Source organism: Chelmon rostratus, chromosome 7, assembly GCF_017976325.1.
Source record: "Chelmon rostratus isolate fCheRos1 chromosome 7, fCheRos1.pri, whole genome shotgun sequence".
Lineage (NCBI taxonomy): Eukaryota > Metazoa > Chordata > Actinopteri > Chaetodontiformes > Chaetodontidae > Chelmon > Chelmon rostratus.
The window spans coordinates 8,359,860-8,382,632 of NC_055664.1; the positions used below are offsets into that span (position 1 = coordinate 8,359,860).

At 42.6% G+C, this 22,773-nt stretch overlaps 1 protein-coding gene across 3 annotated transcripts in view; it reads right to left on the minus strand.

Annotated features, from left to right (window-relative positions):
* The window catches only part of ssh2a (slingshot protein phosphatase 2a), a 29,541-nt gene extending 14,626 nt beyond the window's left edge, over window positions 1-14,915 (minus strand). Inside the window, exons 1-2 of one of the 3 annotated variants that reach the window (XM_041940267.1) lie at window positions 14,828-14,915; window positions 12,002-12,045 (exon numbers count right to left, since the gene is read on the minus strand). In XM_041940267.1, coding sequence (XP_041796201.1) covers window positions 12,002-12,045; window positions 14,828-14,890 — 107 coding nt within the window. In that variant the 5' untranslated portion in view covers window positions 14,891-14,915. Of the gene's footprint in view, window positions 1-2,642; window positions 3,117-12,001; window positions 12,046-14,827 lie in introns of those variants that run through there. The other 2 variants (XM_041940266.1, XM_041940265.1) reach the window with 2 other exon arrangements.
* Window positions 14,916-22,773: the final 7,858 nt, after the last annotated feature.

Below are 22,773 nucleotides of genomic sequence, written 5' to 3' on the forward strand. Positions count from 1 at the left end.
CAAATATTTGTCGAACACCTTAAATACAGTATCATTCAGCTGCAAGCCCTCATAAAATACCACCACAGCCACAGCACAGCAAGTTTTTTTTACGGTTTCTTTGGGACTCGATCCGGGCAACAGTCACCTTAGCGACCTGAACATACCTGACCCGGGCATGCAGTGCTATTCTGAGAAGGATTCAGATTACATTTTAATTTACAAATTAGACAAACTACAGGCAGAGAAACAAAGCTGACGAAGTTCAGCAAAACATCATTTAACGCTGGTCCAAAGACACCAAATGTAGCTTAGCAGTCCATGAACAAACACTATCAGATGCCTGTCAATGAGTAGGACAAGATATGATACACTGGATAGCTAGACAGCCCGTCTGCCTACTATGAAGCTATTTATACAAACTTAAACCAAGTTATGTAGTTTATTTGATTTTAGATGCATCACACGCACACACACACAAACATAAGTAGTGACCTATATCCAGCTGCCCCTATGTCTGTTCAGCTGCTGAAGCCCCTTCAAGCAAGCATACCCTCAGTTGTCAGGTATCAGTCTTACCTGCTTTCTTTGGAAAACACAGACACAAATGCACAAGTGCAGCGGAAGAGAGAGGTTTACCGGTATTTCTAAAATTGGTGGGACAACAATGGTGTTTTACGTGCCATTTAGCCACAGGTAACAACTGAGTCCACGGACAGCCTCGAGGCTTGTAATTACTCACTCAAGTCCTGGTTAAACATTAGAGTCCTGCTGACATTCTGCCACATACAGGCGTTCACACTATAAACAAACAGACATGTGTATGCCGACATTAAACATACAGACACTCCTGCACACGCACCAGGCTCTATAAATCAAAGGATGCTAAAATCCCCTGCATTATGATGAGGGCCCTCGTCCATCCTGAGCAATACAAAGGAGCAGTGACAAAAACAATCAACAAGCAGTCATGCAACGTGGCCAACAAAACCAGGAAGTCAGAAGATTCCCACATCTGCTGCTATTTACCAGACACACGCGCCTGCCAGTATGCACAGTGTGCTGCAACATCTTCCTATAAACCTTTCTTATGCAAAGTAGTATTAAAAAAAAGTAGTATTTCCTTACAGACTGAGGGCTGACCTAATAAAGACTAAATGTTCGGTTTACTCAATAACCTCACCGCACAATCATGTGTTAAACAGCTGAAAAACAATGCAATCAAGACACAGGCTGTCCTTGACTTTCCTGAAAACCACGACAGAGTCCTCATGCAGGGAACAACCAATTATTGACTGCACGAAAATCTTACGAAACAACAAGAAACACGGACACTGCAACTAAATACACTAATTTTCTGGAAATTTGGGTAATGCTGATTTCATCATGCTTTAATCCAGTTGTAGTAATTTTTACATTAATTTTTTTCCTCCCCCAAAATTGCTAAGCTTATCTGAGGCGGCACCACATGAGCATTTAGAAACACTGGAGCAGACGAGCCTTTGATCTGTCCTGAAGGGTACACTTGTCTTCACCGCATGTTCAAGTCTACGAAATTCTTTTACATCTCTGGGCAAAAAGCAGCCTTTACCTCACTTTGCCTTGATGTCTGCAGACAGTGTAAATCACAGATAAGATCACTGTAACTCCCTTACATCACAGCCAAGCAGGAATAAAGCCTGAAACATATCTAATATTCAGTTCAGTCTAGTGAGCTGTGGGACAGAGGGTTAAAATTAACGGCAGAGATTCTGTGTTTTAGGTCAGAAAGTGTTATCAGTAGCCAATCATGCAAACTTCCCATGCAGCTTATTACTAGGTTATAAAGATTTCTTTTCACAGTTGCAAAGGATTTAATTAAAAGTGACATTCAGTTGTTTGGTTTCTAATGGAAGTATCAGGCTGCAAACGGATGCAGGCCATTTTTTTTTTTTTTTGGCGGGCGGGCGGGAGGGGGGTCTCTGAGAAACATTATCTTGCGATGAGTCAGAGAACTAAGACATTAGCTTGAGTTGTTGGTAGATGGTTAAACACCATTTTCTACAAAAATATGGAAAATCTTAAGAACACTGCTCCATCTTTTTTCTTCTTCATGCTTTAGGCTATTTGCTCAGTTAAAACTTCACTACTTAACCACAAATATCCTTGTGACACAAACACTTGCATTTTAATACAAACAATATGTCAGCCTTGGAAAAACAAAGGTGGGACAACATTCAAAACTTGACGATCAGGTGAGGTATGCTTGTCTCAGTAAGTCAGTAGCAATGCGGATTCCCTCTATTACCTGTGTCTGGACCTGTGAAACAAGCAGGATGATTCACACTTTTCTCAGAGCCATTATGTCTTTTTAAGGTCAAAGAAGAACTAAGATGAGTAAGACCCTGCTATGTCACAACGAAACACTTTCAACACTGATGATGCAAAACTGTCACAAATGTTCAGCTTACTCACTGGGCTGAATGTTAAACGTTTGCCACGTTGTTCCACAATCAGGTGCTGCTGTTGACTTTAGTTTGAATGGAGACCGTTACTTGATGGCACCTTTAGTGCCTGTCCCTGTCATGTGCACTTCAATTAAGCTGTTTTAAACTAATAAATGAACTACAGCCTATTCCAGGGTGTATCTGCTCTCCAGAACTCGCCACTTTTTTAAAACTTACAGCTGGTTGATCTGATTTTTGGACACCACCGCGTCGTCGCTGAAGTATGGTACCATCTTGGCCCCGCAGCAGGAGCAGAAGCTGACCGCCGACGAGCTGTCGGATCCGGACACCGCGCCGAGGGTCATGCCGGCGGTGGGAGCGCGGAGGGAGGAGGGTGTCAGGTGTAAAACTTTTACTCCGCTCCCACAGTCATGTGCTCTGGCATTTCAAGACTGGCTTCCTGGGCTGATAATGGTCGCAATACAGAAACGTTAACAGAAATATTCCGCGAAACAGGCACCACAAAAACGAGATGTTTTATACCGCTGCAGTAAGTTAAGCAGGGCAATTAAATGTAGCACACGGTGTTCTTGTCAGCTGACGCTGTGCGAGATCTCCCAGTGAGGCGAAAGCGCGTCCCATGTCGTAGAAGTTTCCGTACCGTTGTCCAAACACTGTTTATCCCCTTTGCTAAAGACAGTACCCTCTAACACGTACAGTACTGAGACATATGACTTCGGACAATCTCTCGCCGGAGAAGTCATAGGAGGGCGGAGCTGGAGACATGTGGTTTTGGGAAACGCGGGGAGCCAATGAGGACAACAGGGAAGTGCGACCGCCCACAACACGAGCCACAACCCTCTGCATGGGCACTCACTGCTTCTCTACAGTCTGTTTACAAAGCGCGGGCAGCTGCATCACACACCATGTACTCCAGCAGGTGATCAGGCTGTTAACTTCCTGCTCTCTGGTGTGCTCATCCATCAGGAAGTGTCTGGTTAAAAGCTGCATAGTCTTTGTAACACATGGCACACTGTTGTCCATGACAAAATATACAATATTGTAGGTCAGACTGTAGAATAACAGATTTTGATCTGTGGAACACAATATATTTAATGTCTGACCCCATCAGCTGCATTGATTTTTGTATATCTGCTTATTCTGAATTTGATGCAGTAACATGTTTCAAACAAGTTGGGACAGGGGCAACAAAACACTGGGAAAGCTGTGGAACGCTCCAAAAACACCTGTTTGGAACATTTGATTGGGTATGACAGGGGCATCCTGGAAACGTCAGTGGTTCACAAGCAAGGATGGAGCGAGGTTCACCACTTTGTGAACACATGATTGCATCAGAGATTATTACATGGGCTCAGGAACACTTCATAAAACCATTGCCGATAAACACAGTTAATTTGCAAATGATTGCATTCTGTTTTTATTTATGTTTAACACAGCGGCCCAACTTTTTTGAAATCTGGATTGTAATATGATAATACTGTTGAATCAACTGCTGCGCAACAGCTGATTGAGTGTCCAAGTAAACAGGGTAATAGGTGACGTGCTCATTAAGCTAATGTAATAAGGTCGATTAAACCCACATGGGCTTTTGGTTTGGCAGTCAGCTCACAGAGGAGCTGAGACCTCACTTGTCTCCTCTCCGCCCTTTTCTCCAACACACAAACCTTGTGGTTGAGTTACATAAGGAGCAAGAACAAATGAGAAACAGGCTGGAGTTACGAGCTGAGCTGCTGTAGCAGCAGGCCTGCAGTATGTAGGTAAAGTGAAGATGTACCAAAGTCTGTCTTGTCAAGAAAGTTTGGGGGGGAAACAGCCCTTCACATTAACGTACTCTGACGATATCAAATATCAACTGCACGCTGTGAGATAATCAAAATGTTTTGGTTCATTTTAAAGCCTCTTAAACATTTTATGTTTTACTGATGTTCCAACATGCAGGGCTCTGTGCAAGCTGACAGCAAAAACACAAAAACACTGTAAAACTACAGCCCCCTTCAAATTTACAGTACACCAGCTTGTGCCAAGTGGCCTAAAACAAAACTAAAACATCTGTGGCAAATGACCTCTCAACAGTGGATCTAAGCTTTACTACAATGCTTATGGAAGGCCTGCTTTGTGTTTTTCCAGAGCAGAGCAGTTATCATAGGGAACTTGACTGAGAAACAGGGCACTATTAAGTATGCAGTTATAAAACCCACATTTGGCTCGGTGTTCACAAACTTTCCAGCCCATTGTTACTCACTATAATCTGCACAGTATGCTTGTGTTCTAGGTCCAGATCTCTCCTGAGCTGTACCTGAACTTGCTACTGATCCTAGACTGACCATGGTATATGGATACATAGACTCAGGCAAGGCTCGAGTGAAAAGAAAAGTGTGCAGATGTGAAAAATTGTTTAGGCACTTCGGCGCCAATGACCAGCTCTAAATTGTTCAAAGGCCAGAATATTTTTAAGGTTGGTTCTTTTTATTGGTACTTGAGGAACTTGAGGAGATTAGTGTTTTTGTGTGTGTGTTTTGGTGTAATTTCTGATCACACATGCAGCCTCTAATGTCTTTCTCTCATCTGCTCTCTGTTGGTGCATGAGGGCAAGGCTTAGCTCCTCCGCACACAGCATAAATTTGTTAATAAACTGTGTTACCCAAATGTTTTTCACTGTGCTCCTGAATTTTTTTCATTCAGGAGAAAAAAGTTTCTACCAATATCGTATGCAAGCCTCATTATTTCACAAGTACCTGACTAAATTTCTGGATAACTGACGCACGTTTTAGATGTTGTCCCTCCTCTGAACTATGACACATTATGGTATTGCTCAGCATTTTATGAATGACTCAAGTTTCTGAATCTTACGAAACATTTTAAAAATCAATTATACTGCGACATCTGGAAGCAGTGTGTGTCCTCAAAGTACAAGATGAAGATTTTGTTAACATTCACCATTGCGCTGTTTTTTGCTTTTTTCTGACAGTCCCCTTCTCCTCTCTCTCATGTCAACTTAGTGTGGTCACAACAGACCCCAGGCTGTTTGTATTCCTGCTAACCTGATAATACAACAGATCACAACAACAGCAAAGACAAGAAACAAGAACAGTAATAATGCAGGAATGTCTATGGCAAGATGCTGCAGGGATTTGAAAGCTTCACTAAAGTGTAGTAACAAAGCAGAAAGACCTTGTATTCTCTTCTTCTTTTAACAAGTGAACAAAACCAATCCATTCATAAGATCACCTCTGGGCAACATTATAAAATATGTCACTGATCAAATCAACAAAGCTTTATGAATCCTGGAGGAGATAAAAAATACATGGCAGGTCACAGTTTATGAGTACATTTTAACACTAGACTCCACGTGTCCTGCCCAGTGCTTAACTGATTAGATCACATATGAAAGAAACACATCAACGCCGGCCCTCCTGCCATCACATTACACTGGAGCCCGTCTCACCCTCACATCGCCAACTCTTGCATGACGAGGTGGGCTGTCCAATGAGCTCTGCCAGCAACCGTGACCACAACATCCACATGCACACGCAGCAGCTCTAAAGCTCTGGTCATGTGGTTCTGTTTAGTGTCGTCAAATTTACCAGCACTCAGTGGGAACTCATTTGTCTGTGGGCTGGTAACATGAGAGTCTGTTGTGATGTGGTGTGAGTCCCGGACAAGTTGCACAATCGTCTTCCGCTACATGTCTTCCTCTGTCACTTGATGGGAATGTGCGCAAACATGTGAGTCAATGGTGCTGTAGTTAGGGAGTTGTATATATTTTCGAAGAGTGTGAATGTGTGTGTGTGTGTGTGTGTGTCTGTGTCTGTGTGTGCCCTACCATCCTGCTACCTCCTTGATCAGTGCATAAAGCTAGCTGTTTACCATAACTGCGCTGGAGAAGGGCTACTGCTAGCATACATACATACAAGGACACAGCAGATGAGTCTATTTTTTCACATTCAGAGCTACAGTCTGCAGATGATTTACTGTACCGTGAAAAATATACAAGAAAAATCCTTTTTACATCTTAAAACGTCCATCATGCTGAAGGTAAAGAAGTGTGATGGAGTAATAGTGGTGGCTAAAAACACATGGCCTCAAAACCTCAGAAGAAAAACCCCATAAAAACACTTTCCGAGAATGAAAACAAAGCAAAGAGCAGCTGGACTACAACGCCTTAAATTCAAATGTTTGCTAACTACTCAGCTGGTCTGTTGCGTCAGGAGCACAACCTTGGAGAAATAGGAAGCCCTCTTAAAAGCCAGATAAGACCTGTTAGCAGAGGTAGTCTGTCCAGTGACCAAACATGGACTGTACCTCAGCTAAAAAGCAGAAAGCTGAAAATCTGTTGTTCGATTTGAAATCCTATAGAGTAATCTGCCCAAATACTTGTTTGCAAAGATTAATTTTTGTGTTGGTTTTTGTAGTATAATCCTATTCCCATAATATGGAGCGCTGCATTTTGAAACAAATATTCTGTGGCATGTAATGCTGTATGTACGCATCACTTATTTGGCACATGATGGCAACTTTGCCAATGTCACTTGTTGTACTTGTACTTGTAAATTAAGGAAATTATTATAATTACTGTCTGATTACTGTTTTCATTTGTAACCCAAGATCGACGGTATACAACACTTCAGGAATCTTCATTAATTCTGCAGGATAATGACTGTGCCACACTTGTGCACACAATGCCTTTTCCGTCACATAACCTACATTTTGTGTGTGACATACTGCACGTGTAACTTTGCAGCCCACATAAAATCTCTCTTTTTGTGGTGGAAAGGCAGTCACTAATCCAACACAGGGTGTACTCCATGTTTAATCAGCAGGTGTACTGTAGGAAGACTGTTGAGTGTAAATGAGAGGGGAACAGATTATAAACTGACAGAGGCATGTCTCCGCATGTGGAAATGCTGTTCAAACAGCTTCTCCTTGGCTTCTTGTTCGTTACTGCACCTTGCCCTTCTTGTTCTTCTAAGAGCAGACCCATTAAATTCTTGGCCTAGTGAACCTGCTCTGCTTGTGTGCATCTGGGTTGGAGCTGATGCATGAGTCCATGACATGGATATATAACAGTGCAGGAAGGGACTTGCACCACCAACGATTTTGACTGTGTCAGAATGTATAACTAGGTTAAGTCTGCTGTTGTCAAGTCACGACTAATTCTGTTTCTCACAGAAAGGTTCTGCTTGTCACCCGCATGATATGCAAATCATTCGAAAATTCAAAAGCAGTAAATTACTTTTTATTATTATCCTGAACAAACAACTACTGTCTAACAGAAACCTCAGCTCAAATCAAAAACCACCATGACCTGTTTTACATTCTGTAAAAGGAAATGCTCTACAGCAGGGAGACAATGGACAGACAAGGTCAGAAAGAGGATCGCTAAACACCGCCCCTCTTTATTCTCACAGGCTTTTCTCATCCACAGCCCCTTTTTCACTACAGTAGGTACAATACAGTGACATAGTTCCAAGTAAGCCAGCAGTGTCGTTGCGTCACACAGGCAGTCTATGAACTACAAACCAAACAATGAACTTAAATCAAGGACTGTCACTGACATCTCAAGTAGGCCATTGCAGGTGCACTTAAACAATACTAATGTTCAGCAGCGTGAATTTACCTTTTAAAACTGTAGGCGTCTTCCACATCACTACATTATAGGTGATGGGTGCTGGACTAAGGAGTCTCACAAAGAAGTCAGACTAGTGATCCAGAAAACACGGAAGCTGAGTTCTGGTTTACGTTTCTCTTGTGCAGCAAGTGTGACGTACGTCCTATTTCTGTGGTGTCATGTCATCCACCATACTGAACATTATAAAGCGATACCTTGAAGGACATTTTTATGGTTCACAGTGAATAAATATTGAGAGGTCAGGTGGGTAAAAGCTGTATTGCTTGAAATTAAAAACAAATTTGACCACACAAAAAGCCTGTATCAATCTTGTGATGCTGTGACCTTTGACAGATGCCACGCCACGCTATCCCTGCAGAAAGTCTCAAAAGGGACAAAAATCATCGGCCGTTTTCACCATTTTCCCTACCACTTTAAGACTGATTTAGAATAGAACAAAACCTTCAAACTTTGGCTTTGTAACTCTGGATAGGAAAAAAAGCTTCTCCAGCACTGTCCTTGACAGTCAGTGTCAGTCCTGAGGCAACAGTGTGTGGCAGAGATTCATTATTGCACTGCAGTAACATTATACTTCGCTGGTGTGGTGCATGGAGTACAGACAGCTGTTTGTGTGCGTCTGTGTGAAAGAGACATTGACAGAGAGAGAATAAGAGAGATACAGCGTGTGAGTCAGTGAGGAGTCAACTGAATAACAAAGAGAATGAGACAAAGACTCTGGAGAAGAGTGAGAAATCAAGAATGAGTTAAAATATTACTGCACTGCAAAAGCCAAAGCTCCCCTTCCGTCTTAGTGGCCCCTATATGAAATACTGGACTGCACTGCTACTTGATTCCATATGTAGGGTGGGGAGTTAATTGGACATCAGCTCTTATGTAATAGGGGGTCACTTAGCAAGGCCCCTGGCTGCACCCTCCATGTCTGTTCGAGTGTATTTGTGTGGAAACGTGCTAACGCTGAACAAATGGCAGGCTAGGTAACTGAGCCAAACGGTAAAACAGGACTGTAATGATGTTGTGCATATGGAGAATAAGCGCTACGTGTGTGTGTATTACTCACATTGTGGGGACATAAATCTGTTAACACAGTCACATTGTGGGGACTTGCCTTGCTTAAGGGGGCAAAACGCAACTCCCCATTATGTAAATATCTAAGCTATCAGGTGAGGACCTGGGTTAAGGTTAGGATTAGGCAAGTCCTGTTATGGTTATGGTCCGGGCAATTCGCCAAGAAATTAATGCAAGTCTATGTAATGTCCCCAAAAGCGATGGAAACACGACTCTGTGTGTGTGTCTGTGTACGCACACACACATTCATGGGTATGACTTCACCAGCTGCTGCTGCTTTTTGTATTACCTAACAGATAATTGGGACCACATGTCCTTCTTGGCACTATTGGGGTGCATGAAAACTTGCAGGAGTGATGTCACTCAGTTTCAATTTTCAAATATGTGTGACATAGCATAAAATCTTTCCCGCTCCAGATTTCATGTACTGTACTGTACTGTGCTCAACGTGAGCCACTTGTCTTATCTTGTTCACGTTGCAATCATAAACTGAAATTACTGTCATATCAGTACTTTATTACGCTGTCAGTGAGGTCATGTGCTGTCCGACCAGTTTGTTTATATTTTGGTGAGCAGGATATCTCAAACCAATCCAAAACAAGAAGATTGGGCCACTGGCTGAGGAAGAAGTGATTAGTTTTAGGTACAAATCTGTATCCAGATGTGATTATGATTTTTATTGTTATTATTACATTAAATAACAGAGAATATAAAACAACCATGTTGTCACTACTGCTGTGTCTTGATACATATCCAGCAGTGTAGATACAGCATAAACATATTGCTACCACCACCAGAAAGTCAAAAAATAGTGATCCTAGCTAACATACACAAATACAAAGGCAAGCGAAAAGATGTTTTTTACTGCTACTCTGAATCAGATTTAATTGGTTTAAGATGCTAAGAATTCCTCACTAATATCATGGCCTTGTTCACCAACGCATTTGTGCAAGAATCAAAATGTATTCAGCCAAAGTTGGTGCACTTTATCCTGCTGTTTGGATGAGCTCAGGACTGGAGACTTTGACCCTCTTAGCGACTCTAGACCAGTGGGAGCCAGCTTTTTTCAGACACATTTGATTTTGCCAGGCAAGGTCTCGCTGGGCTCATGCAGTGTGGACAGGGCCAAGACACGCTTGAACGAAATCTGAGGGTGATCCTGGGCAACGGCCAAAGCCCACGGGTGACGAATAAGAAAATGACGGAGGAGCGAAGTTCAGTCTCCCTCTGACAAACTGGAACTCTGCTCTGCTTCTTAGCATCAGTGTTCAACGATGAGACAACGCTGGGACAGACAAGCAAAGGGCTCTTTTAGAGTCCGGTTGAAATGTGTCGTCATCTGTTGTTATGTGCAGGGTGTCTGACAAACATCTCATAGTTTGTGCCAAACATTCAGTTTTGCACGGTATCTGATGTCTACAGCCTCCTGACAGGACGGCAGCGTTTCACTCAGACCAGTCCAAACCCAGCAAGATATGAACAGTCTGCCTTCGGCTCAGCTGAAGACTGTAGTAGTTTATCTGTCAAGTCTTACTGAAGTGTCTCATTATCTGCTGCATTAAACAGTACAGACAGTAATAAAAGGCGGTAACTTAAAAATATATGTTATTACTGAAAACATACATTAAAAGCTAGACAAAAAAAAAACAACTGTCAAAGACATTGTTTAGACTGCACTTCAAAGCGTAGATTAATCCACAAAAGTCCATTACAAAGTCCATTAAAGATGGAAAGGCTGTACAGGCTTTGATGTTCCACTCCCTGTTTAATGATTGTGTACTATCGTCTACACAGACAGACTGTGACGTAGGGATAACATTTAAATTGATAAGAAAGACAATTCAGTAGTATCTGGTTATACGTGAAAAGTAAGTCTGACACTCACACAAACATTAAGCCCGAGTGTTGAGGTTCAGTTTGTTCTGTGAAGTCTATGAATTTCATTCAAATTATCTAGAGGGCCTTGACCAGGTTACAGCACGATGATAAAGCCACCTGAGTCATCCAAACAAAAGGACAATAACAGTGGTGACGTCCTTGTCTTTTATGAAGATACAGATACGTCAAAAGCAAATCATCTTGTCCACCACACCCACCAGGTGGAATCATGCAAATCAACCCCACCGTATGACTAGTCCTCAGTGGACTGACCAAATATTGACAAAAGCACTAAAAGGCTGTATTTGCTTGCGGCATGAAAATTTTTCAAAAACAATTCAAAATCAAATTCTCAGCTACTTTGGCACAATCCTCAAATGATATCAAGTGAAATGGACTGTGTATATTAAGGGCAATACACAAAAACATATAAATTAATTCCTAAATCACATGAATTAGCTGTATTGAGACATTTGTCTTTACTAAACAAAGCTATAGTAGCTTTCCCGTTTTGTATTTTTGTTTGACATCACTGTTGTAGTAAGGTTCTTAGTGAACAGGGTACATCGTAGAAAAGGTCCAAAATGAGTGAGAATCTGGTGAATACATACTTTTTGTTGATGACTGTGTTTGTATGACAGGAGTTTTGATGGATACTACTCAGTCAGCTGTAGAGGAAATTTAAGTTTACTAATAGAAAACATATTTCAAGTGAACTCCCTGACACAATCCACTTTCCTTGGCACTGATAAACTGTTTTTTTTTTTTTCGGCATATAAATTGGCCTTTTACAACACAGAAAATTAATGCAACAATTCCATTAGTGTTATAAGAATTGTAACAGAAAATGTGGTCCACTAATTGATGAAACACAGTATATCTGATGTACCGACTCCCCCTAGTGGCCTGGGTCTACTGTGACATGACTCAGTGGCAGTGTTTGAAAGAACAGTTACTCCAGGAAACTGGAGACAGATTGTGACAAAACAGGAAGCGGTCTCACCTCCTGGGCTGGGAGCGACGGTCATCCTCACCACTGCCCGACTCCTGCAGAGAGGGACAGTAAGAAAACAGAATATTTACTTAACAACTGCGTCACTTCATATCAGTCTTGTACCAGCAACTAGCATTTCAGGAAAAGACACTTTGACCAAAGAGACGTGTGAGGCTATTTGCATCAAACGCTGAGTCAGACTCAATTAACCTTGCATTAAAAGAGTGCTAAATTGGCTGGCGGCTAGGGCAGCTGCGTCAAGCCTTTTCATCTGTGACTTCAGTTACGAGGCAGGGCCAGCGTGGTATTTTAACTGAGGTTCAGAGCAGGGACCAGGGATAAGGCTGAACTAGAGTGAGTGTCCATGCCCTCCCCTCTCTGCCTCTCTTTTTCCAAAATGCAATCATCCTCCCCCACCACTGCAACCAGCGCAATTTGCCACACACACACAGACAATTTTAATCCCAGCCTGTTTCGGTAATCCCTCACAAAACTCAGGGAACTTTCTCTTCGGCATCAATCTGTCAATCCTGGCTACTACACAGGCCAAAACAACACACACACACACACACACACATACACACACACACACACACACACACACACACACACACACACACACACATGCATATGCACAGACATGGGACATTGAACAAAAATGAGGATGCTAATGCTGGTGCTGATGAATGATAGAAATACATGATGATGGATGAGAAAGATTACAGGCCAGAGCTGGATGCAGTAGGCCAGGAGGTGCAGAAGCTTGAGGAGGAAAGATGGAGTTTTCATCTATTCCCATGCCCCTTCCACAGATGTGATTAGGCCTGGGGAGGCAGCTGGCTGACTGATGCTCTCTGCATCAGCAGCCTAACAGCCTGCCTTCAAGGCAAAATATGGGGGAAATAGGAGTCCATGCAGCAACCAATGCTTCCTGCACGCTCGCATGCACATGCACACACACACACACACACACCTGACAAAATGCCTAGCTCAGCAGATTTCAAAGGCAAATGTGATACCAGTATACCATTACGCCACTGCAAAGCACTCACACACACACACTCACACTACTGATGTGTGTAGGGGCCATATGCTTCCAATATGTGATTAAAACAACATACCATAATAAGCCTGGCAATGACTGGGATATAATGTATAGGCTGATCACCATGGTTACCATACCACTGCATGGATGTGTAGGGAGTGGTCTTATAGCCAATGAGAACAGGGGATCTGGCGTGCTGCTGGGCAGATTACTGTGCACTACCACTGTAGGGTGGCTATTCCCCGCTGTGCTGAAAGCAAAATGTTAGCTGTATTAATTGATGGGTCCATAATCTAAAGCCTGTGTGTAATTTGGCAAAAAGGCAAGGAGGCAGCATATGTGGCCGTGGTATTCTAGCTTTGCCTCTCATGAGTGTTCATCTTTCTCTTTGGAGCTAATTCCCTGCTCTTTCTCCCACACACTGCTCTGCTCTGCAGTCCCTTTCCCAGGTTTCTGCCCCCTATCCCCCCTCTGCACTCACAAGAGTGCTCACATGGTTGTTCCCCATCAGGAATGGGTCTCATGACAAGCAGCTGGTAACCTCAGCGTGGGATCCTTTCACCGCCCTCACTGGTGGGTCTCACAAATATGAATTAATCTTAAATCATAATTCATGTGTGCTATTTTTTTTTATCCGACACAGAGTGGGTTTTGTCTCCAAAAGCCATAGTCAAATGAAATCTCCGACCCCTGCTGCTTTCATAATGGCCCTAATGACATTTTTGGGTTATGTAAATAATTCATTTGTTTTTCTTGAGGCTTTTCTCAAATTTCCCAGCCACCAGCACAGCTCTAAAACCACCTCCAGCCATGACATGTTTTTGATGTTGGCTGATCATCTCTCTGCTGGGGATTTTCCTAATCCATTCTCCATAATTTGCATGGCCGCCCCATGTGATTCTCCATCACACTGGTCAGTCACTGCTGAGGTTAAATTGAGCTGCGTGTGGCAGTAGCATTTTATAACTCTGCACAATGATCACAATCTTCAGCCACAAGATGTGTCTTTTATCATCCCGTCTTTTCGGCAGGCCATCTGACGGACGAGCAAACATAAGCCCCTACAAATATCACTGTGGGCAATTTATCATATTGCTAGGTGATGGCAGGGTCTTATCTATGGCAGCCTCAGCCTCACCCCTGCCTGGGTCTGTGTCAAGATCTTGAGGCCAGACGCCTCAAAGTGTCAGAGGGGATAAGAGGACTGTCCCACTGCGTCCAACAGGGTCTGACAGGCCTGCCACACTAACCTGCTTTCCAGGCAGATACTCCCCCTTCACTGTCACTCCACTAACCAGTAGTAATGGCAATTTATCAATTTGTAGATGACATGACTGGCAAATTGGGCGCGGGCACAGAAGGCAGCATGTTCCATGTTTATAATCATTGAATAAACGCAGCCAGAAACGGCTTTTACTGACAATTCAAACAGATATTTTAAAACGTATTTAGTTTGCCTGGCGGCTCCTGTGAAACGACTTTGGGAAGGAAGGGAGTTAGCTAACAAGCTCCAATAAGCGCTAACACCATCTTGCTAACTTGGAGTTAGTTTGCAAAAGCCTGACACCTTTAAACATGAAACTGAGCCACGTAACTTAACGTGAAATAACTGGGGAGACAAGCCGGCATCCCTCCACAGGACTGCGAGAGGTTACTTTCAGGTTACAGTATGATGCTAGCAGCTAAGTTAGCTACTACATATACACCGAGCAGTGAAAACCGGGATAACGGTAGTCTCGCTGTGACCAAGAAAGTGAGCCAATATGTCAAACCAGTCCACGGATACTCACAGACACACAGGGGCTGGAGGTAGTGCTCGGTGTCGGCGACCGCTGGACGGTGACCAGCGCCATCCCGGCTGTTGCTGCTCAGACCTCGGTCACCTCGCAGAGTTAGGCACCGGGACACCAGACATTATTTTGGGCAGGAACTACAGTGAACCGAGCTCCTGAGGTTATTTCTCCGGTCGCTGCTTACTTGCCCCGCTAGCATCAAGCTGAACAGATTCATAGGGAATATCCGGTCTTTACTTTTTTCAAAATAATGGTTTGTAGTCCGTAAGCGCTGACAATAGACTAAAACATTGTCAAACAATCGTTTTAAGAGTTAATATTTCACCAAGTATGCAACTGTATTTATGAGTTTTTTTTAATTATCAATCTGTTTGTTGCTGTATAGAGCTCTGTAGTCAAAGAAATTCACGTTGTCTTTTGAAGTGGACAATTCTTCCCTTTTATTTTGAAAGGTAAATCTCATAACTTTCCAACTGTTTTGCCGGTCGGCTTAATGTAAGACTGTCTGCCGGTGTCATGCGCATGCGCCCGAGCGACCAGCTGTCAAATGGGTTTACTGGTGCCTTATGCATACTTACACTCCCATTCATTCAACCAGCACTGTCGATTGAACCATTAAACTGAAACTGTTAATACAAATCATTACGGAAGGTGAATTTCATTGCATCTGTGCAAATATGACATTTTCTACTGTGTCATATATTGTTCTACCATGCAATAGTACAAGCCATCCTTTCGCAAAAGTATTTTTATACTTTTGTATATAATGTACATACATATAGTTGATTTTATTCTGTATCCTTTTTTATAGATTTTTTTGTTCTTTTTCTATGTCTGCCTTTTATTCCTGCAGACTGTAAAAAATTGAAAAAAATCCCCTGCCGTGGGATCAATAAAGTTTTATCTTATGTTAATCTCTATCTTTAGTGTTTGTGTGTGCGTGCGTGCGTGTGTGTGTACTGAGGTATTAAGAAGGTGACATATGATATGGTGAAAAATGCATTTCTGTGTTCTTTTTCGTTCCTACACAGGATCTGCTGAGGGACAAGACCTGACCTTATATCTCTGTGCTTTTTCTTTTTTTTTTTTTTTCAGTTACCCACCTCTCCTGGGAGATGAGATATGGGGGTGGGGGTGCGAAATCAGGGGGAGGGGTGTGTCTGGAGGATGATGGTGAATGGAAAGCCCAGCCTGTTCTCATGGTTGGACAGGCAGGAGAGGTTCATGAAGGGGAAAAGGGTGAAAGATGAGAGGAGATATACAGCACCTTTACACAAGGACGTAAGAAGTGCCAAATCAGAATGACAACATAAATTCATCCACCCTGGCCTGTCATGGTCCCTGCATTTTATTTAAAGAGCAAATGTTCTTTAGGCTTTACACACTCAGAGTAAACATTCAGGAATAGAGCGAGTGGAGGGGACAGAAGGAAAGGTGTGGATGGGTGTGACGCTAAGGTCTATACAAGGATACGAGGCTCATTTTGATTCACTTCATTGAATTATCTGGGTCATTGCCTCCTCCTCCTCCTCCTCCTCCTCCTCCTCTCCCTGTCCTTCTCAGTGGTCCCTCCCCTCCTCCATCTTTTTCTCCTTCTTTGCTTTTTTATTGATCAGCCAATGAGCCTCGTGTTAAAAATAGTAGAAGAGGATGAGAACCAGAGAGTGAGACAACAAAATGAAACCATGAAACTGATTCGGAGATGCTTCTGTGGAGAGAAAAAGCAGTGATAGCTTTGCACTTGAAGCACAAGAAAAAGAAAAAGGAGTGAAGATGGAGTGAGAAGAATGATAAATTAAAAAGCACAGATCAAAACAGAGAAAACGCGATAGGAATGATTGCTATTAAGGAAGTGACAGGATGACTGATGGCTTCCCACATCCCCCCAACCCCCCGCCATATCCATCCCTGCAGCTTGGGTGGAGCCCATTAGGCCTTACATACTTTACATATAGGTGTGTGAGCGTGCAGCTTTGCATATGAATCTACCTCTGTTTTCAGTTACATCCCGACTCGACTAAAGGTGGAAACAAACTGTGTATCTAAAACATTTCAACAGCAGGCAGAGCTCACACACAATATTCAAATCACTTTTATTAGAACAAGGTGGATGACAAAAGAACAGCCAAAGAGAGAGAAAGAGTCATAAAGAGGACGAAAGAGGAAGAGAGGAAAAAATAGATCCTTTGCTGACAGGTAACCACGACAGGCAGGGAGAGACTGAGAAAGCGAGTGTGTAGGGGAAACAAGATTAGGATTAGAGTGGAGGATGATTCTACTTCAGGGACTTAGTGTCAAGACAGATACAGTGGGACTAAAGACAAGCCTCCTTGTAATTAAAGCTCTGCTATCCACAAGAGGCCCAGTGTGTCTGTGTGTGTACGAGTGGGAGAGATTGATTAAACGGTTGCGTACATGGTAGATTGTGTGGATAGCAAAAGAATGAAAGCAGAGAATGTGAGAAATTATTACATAAATGCACAATGAAAAAGGTCTCCCACATCATTGTAGTGTTTAAATACTGTGCATTTGTAATTGGCTCACTGACATGCTCCATCATTCTGTCAAACACACATTAGTTCTGCAAAAGGCACCAGATAAATGTAAGCAAATGACAATGATGAGCTCCTCACTCTCCTCCTCTCTATGGTGCTCCAGTCCCCCCAGTGGTCAGCTTTTGTCAAAACAAGCTGCTCTAATTCTAAGGACATGCTACTCCTCAAAACCAACAGGGGGGGATATGACCCCATTAAAAATAGCTAAGGGTGAAGACTTGAAATGTTCCTAATGACAGATGGAAATATCATAGGCTGGTACAGCTTTACCATTTATTCAAACAAAGAGAATAATGAATTTTTCCAGGTTTTAACATTGCTGGAGACATTTGGGAGAGCATAAGGACACACCATAACAAAACATATTTGTTTTTTAGACATTTCAATGCAGAAATGTTATATATTGTGGATTTAAATGGGCAGTGTAAGGCAACAGAAATTAACCATTTTCTAAAGCGTGCATTCTCAGAATAATCTCCTCCTCCTTCCAGCCATCCTCTGACCTGCTGAGCACTGATTTCACTACAGTATGAAAATCCACATGTAGTTTTATGATGATATTGCTTAAATTGCCCTAATCAATATTTTTATGATACCATGTTCCTTCAACTCTGCAGAGCTGTTGTTTTTTTTTTTTTACATGATTATTTGGGTCTTAAGGACCCCTCACTTTACTGTTAAGGACTTAACATGCGACCAGAGACACACATCCAAATGAATGCTGAGCTCTCTATCTGCTTGCGAGGCAGTTGCTAGCTAATACATTCACCATGGCAGCCCCAAAGTGGCCAAATAATCAATTAACACTGTATTAATTAAACTGAACCATTTAATTAAACTCTGATATCAAGTGTTTGCAACATCATGCAGCATCTCCTTGGTGTGACTAATTAGCCAACTAACCCCTCTCACTAATTGGCATACCTGAATCGTACATCCATACTGTCATTAGCTGCACCCGGGTTCATCCTGCTGTGACCATGTGGAGAGGCTCTGTTTGAGGTATAGAAAAGCAGAAGTGGCATCACTGCCAGTGACACAGGTGTGCAGACAGCCCTGCTTCCTCTGTGCTTTTCATTTTTGTAGCTAAGTCTGTCTGAAAAGCTGGAGCACGACACTGAAGTTTATGTCCACAGTCTAACCTAAATGATTTGGGGGTCAGAGGTTTAATTTGGAAGAAAAAAAAGAACTTGTTTCAGCATTTTATAAAACCATACCCTAAAAAAAGTTGTTGAATGCGAACATAAACAAATCTTTCTAGCACGTGTAGTACTTGTTTTCAGTTTCCAACTGCCGGAAGAAAGTATTTTCCTAACAATCTGACCGTAAACCTTTTCCCATGGCAGACATTTTGACACAGGTTTTACCAATATTGTTAACGATGTTTCAATTAAGGGAACCAGTAAATCATACCAGTGAGCTAGCATGCACAACACAAGGGCCCTGGCATTGTAACGCATGAAATGAATCATTGCATTTTATTAATGACACCTGTGTCTGACACACACTGAGATAGCTCTATAATGAGTGTCAGTAAATGAGCTTGAACTGAAGCACAGCTCTAACACAGCACGGTCACGGTGAACTCTCATTAAAGCACACGCACACGCACGCACGCACGCACTCATGCTTGCATGCACGCACACATGCATACATGAGCACACACACACACAAATTTATAATGTTCATGATGAGATTATGGAGAAACAATCACAAAGCAGTCTTCTCTTCATGACGATTTTTATAGCATTCTTATTCAGTGAAAACACGCAAAACTACCAGTTTGATCAAAGTTATTGCATTTATTTGGCAAGGCCTTCATTTGTCACTTTCCTTCAGTGCTTTGCATCATTGCTTTTCCTCCGGTCTTGCATGAGTCTTGAGAGTCTGCACTTTTATTCCTACATTATCACAGACACAGTGATCACGTCTTCCTTCGGTTTCTGAGGCTTTTACACGAACCTTCGCCTGACCTGCTATCCTCCCACTGTGTGCTCCTGACTCGCTGTATCCCTCTACCTGCTGTAGCCCTTTTATTTAGGCAGATCTTTTACTGTATTCTACAACAGAATAAAAATGTGGATGCCGTTCAGCATCATCATTTTCAGCTGCGGCAGGCACTTTAGTCTAAAAAGATAGTGAATTAATTTTTTCATCTGCAGGAAACACGGAGCGCCAGATAGAAAACTCTGTCAACCCTGCAACCGCAACCGCACTTGGCTCAGTATCATTCTCATCTTTATTTTCATTATTATCATTGGAATTATTATTATTGTTTTGCATGGTTCATTCCTCATCCAAGCATCTGGGAGGTGGAAAACCTGAGGCCCACTATCATATGACTTGTAGACACTGAATGAACAAAATGATGCCACATCCTCACCATCCTCTTCACTGTATGTAGCAGACATATTTGGTGTGGGTGCAAGTTCAGATGCTTCAGTACAGGACGCAGCGAGTCTTTGAATGGATTAATGAAAATAGAAATGAAGTGAATCATCAACAAGACCTCTCCAAACTGAATGCTTATGGGAATATGACTCAAATTGACACAGATATTGATTTGCTACTTTATCAAAGTCATTTTTTACCGAATACAAATGTACAAACATTCATACATCTTGAATTCTCACATGAGTGGCTGACATTGAACATAAACTCAGTGTTTCGCCTTCCGCTGCCCGCTGGGCGTGCACAGTTCTCATTTGACGTCACAGAAAAACATCATTTTGTACACACGCTTTTACAATACACGAATAATGGCGCCAGTGCATTTCAGAGTTACTATTAAAGATCATTTCACTCATCATTTTGTCTTTCTCATCTCCTCACCTGTAATGAGAAGACAACAGATCAAGGACCTCTCAGTGTATCTTGGCAACAGTTATATGAGCTGAGAAGGCAGGAGAAGCGAGCTATGGAGAAAAGAGAGAGAGAGAGCGTGTCAGAGAGAGAAGAGGGCCTACTCTGCAGAGATAAGATGGTATTCTCCCGTCGTGCAAAATGAGTTCATTAGGGGAGTGAGAGACAGCCATTGCGAGGAATCAAGGTTTCTGTGTGATAAGGGGCGGGAGCGACAGACTGGAGGGAAAAAAGAGTTTCATTTCCTGTTCTTCAGAGGCAGCGGCAGTATCAGGGGATCAGCAGTGAGGCTGGGCAGAGGAAAAAAAATGGAGAGACAGGGAGAGGACAGACGGAGCAAGTTAGAGAAGTAAATGCCAGGAATTTTCTGTCAGAAAAGAACAGTGACCCTCGGGATCTCAGTCAAAAAATATTTATATCGAGTACCGAGGAGAGGCAGGCAGAAAGAGAGTTGAAAGATATGTCAAACTCAGCTGCTCTCTGGGAAGTAGAAAGTCAAAGTGAGCTGCTGCGATGAAGTATGAGGGTTATCACAGTGCAAAAGGCGAAAGAAAAAATCTCTCAAACTGACAGCACAGCAGAGTTGTTTGAGGGGGACAGAAGGCACACACATGCACACACAAACAGAGCTCAGGTTGGCATGGCCAAATTAATATAAGAAAGAAAAATAAGATATGAGAGCTGGAGAAAGAGATGAAATGAGCTGGAGGTCTTGATAGACACCTGATAGTGAGAGGGGCTGGCAGGCAGGCAGGCAGCTAGGCAGATGCTGCGATGACAGGTACAGCAGAGGTGGAGGGATACGCTGGCTGTGCCGCGCTGTTTAATATAGATCTGCAGCGATAAGGCAGGGTAGAGAACACAGGACGTGTCCGTCAGTCAGGGGAAGGGAGCTCAGAGGAAATTGCCACTATAAAGCACACACAAACTCACACATATAGCAGGAATGTGCACATCCAGGGAGGGGAGATTCAAACAGAAAATGTCCGTTTTGAGTTTCATTTCAAACCTGGCTGATGTGTGGAAGGGAACAAATGAAATGACGGTACTTCTTTAAAAGTTTCTCTTCACTACCTCAGGATATACTGTTCTCACTGGCTAAATAATGTATGACTGCACATCTGTCGTTGTCAGCTGTTCAGATGAAGTAAGCTGTGTGTGTGTGTGTGTGTGTCTGCACATAATGCCGTTCAAAAGTTTGGAATCATCTGCCATAAAAGCTTGATACAGTTCAGTCAGATGTCTGAGAGGAATGATCTTTCATGCTTTTAGGTTGCAGAAAGACCTACTTGACAGGTGACAGGTGACAGGTTTGCAAAGAAAGTCATGTTTTGTACATGGAGAACCAACAGTAGAGTACAGTGGTTCAACCAGACTGACAACTGAAGTGGGGAGAAAAGCACAAAGGATACCTCTGAGCAGCAGTTAAATAAGAATATAAGAAATCAGTTTAGTCACAATGTAGCAAAGCTGTTCTTTAAACTTCAAAATAAAAAGAAGAATAAGAAGTGTAGAGTTAGCTCTATTCGAATGGGATCAGGAAATATCAGCTGAACATACTGTGGACTGACAAATCGCCGTTTAAACCTATTCTATCTAACCGCTGTGTAGAATGGAGAATACCCAGAGAAAAATGGGTTGCCAAATTATTTAGAGCCAAATTGCAAGCATTGTTGTGGTTCAATAATGATCCAGATTCACTTCAACTTGTCAGGACTGGAAAGCAAATTCAGAATTGAGAATTTTTGGGGAAAAAAATGGTTTCAGCATCCTCCCATGTTGAGCCACACTGTGGGGGCATCGACTTAATGAAAGCTTTAATCGTTGAATTCTTCTTCTGGGGCCAGAAATATTTGAAATGTAAATAAAACATTTGGTGTGTGAATTGTACTCTTTATATCTGTGCTTGAATAGCCATTATGAAGGGAAGAAGAAAAACATGATTCCAAACGGTTAGTGTATGTGTACAACACAGTGGTTCCCTGTCACCACTTAGTAATCCCACACCTGAAACCTGCAATCAGCAGCTTCAGCAAACAGGCTTGTGGTCGTGTCCACACACACACACACACACACACACACACACACACTCACACGTTGACAGAAGAACAATGATTGGTTGGAGTAGCAAGCATTTAAAGTGGCTCAATACGACACATGATTTCAGGTCTTTCTGAAGCTTCTGACAGACACAACACTCACTTCGCGCTGTTGTGTCAGAAGCAGTCGAGTCATAGTAGAGTCAGAACATGCGTCTTCACAAATGGGTATGCTGTAATTGTTTTCACATGTTTATCACAGATAAAACATCGTATCCCAGAGGTCGTCCTGTCTCACTTGAGTTGTGTGCCAAATCTGAGCTGGCAGCTCATTATCCAGTCACTAAGAATGGCTAATAGATTCGTTATCCTCTATAAACACAGGATCAGTAAAGAGTGACACACAGGGAAACCTCACAAGGAGCCTCACATGGCCTACTTGCCAAAGCATGGACGCTTACATAAGAACCTACTGATCCTGTAGCCA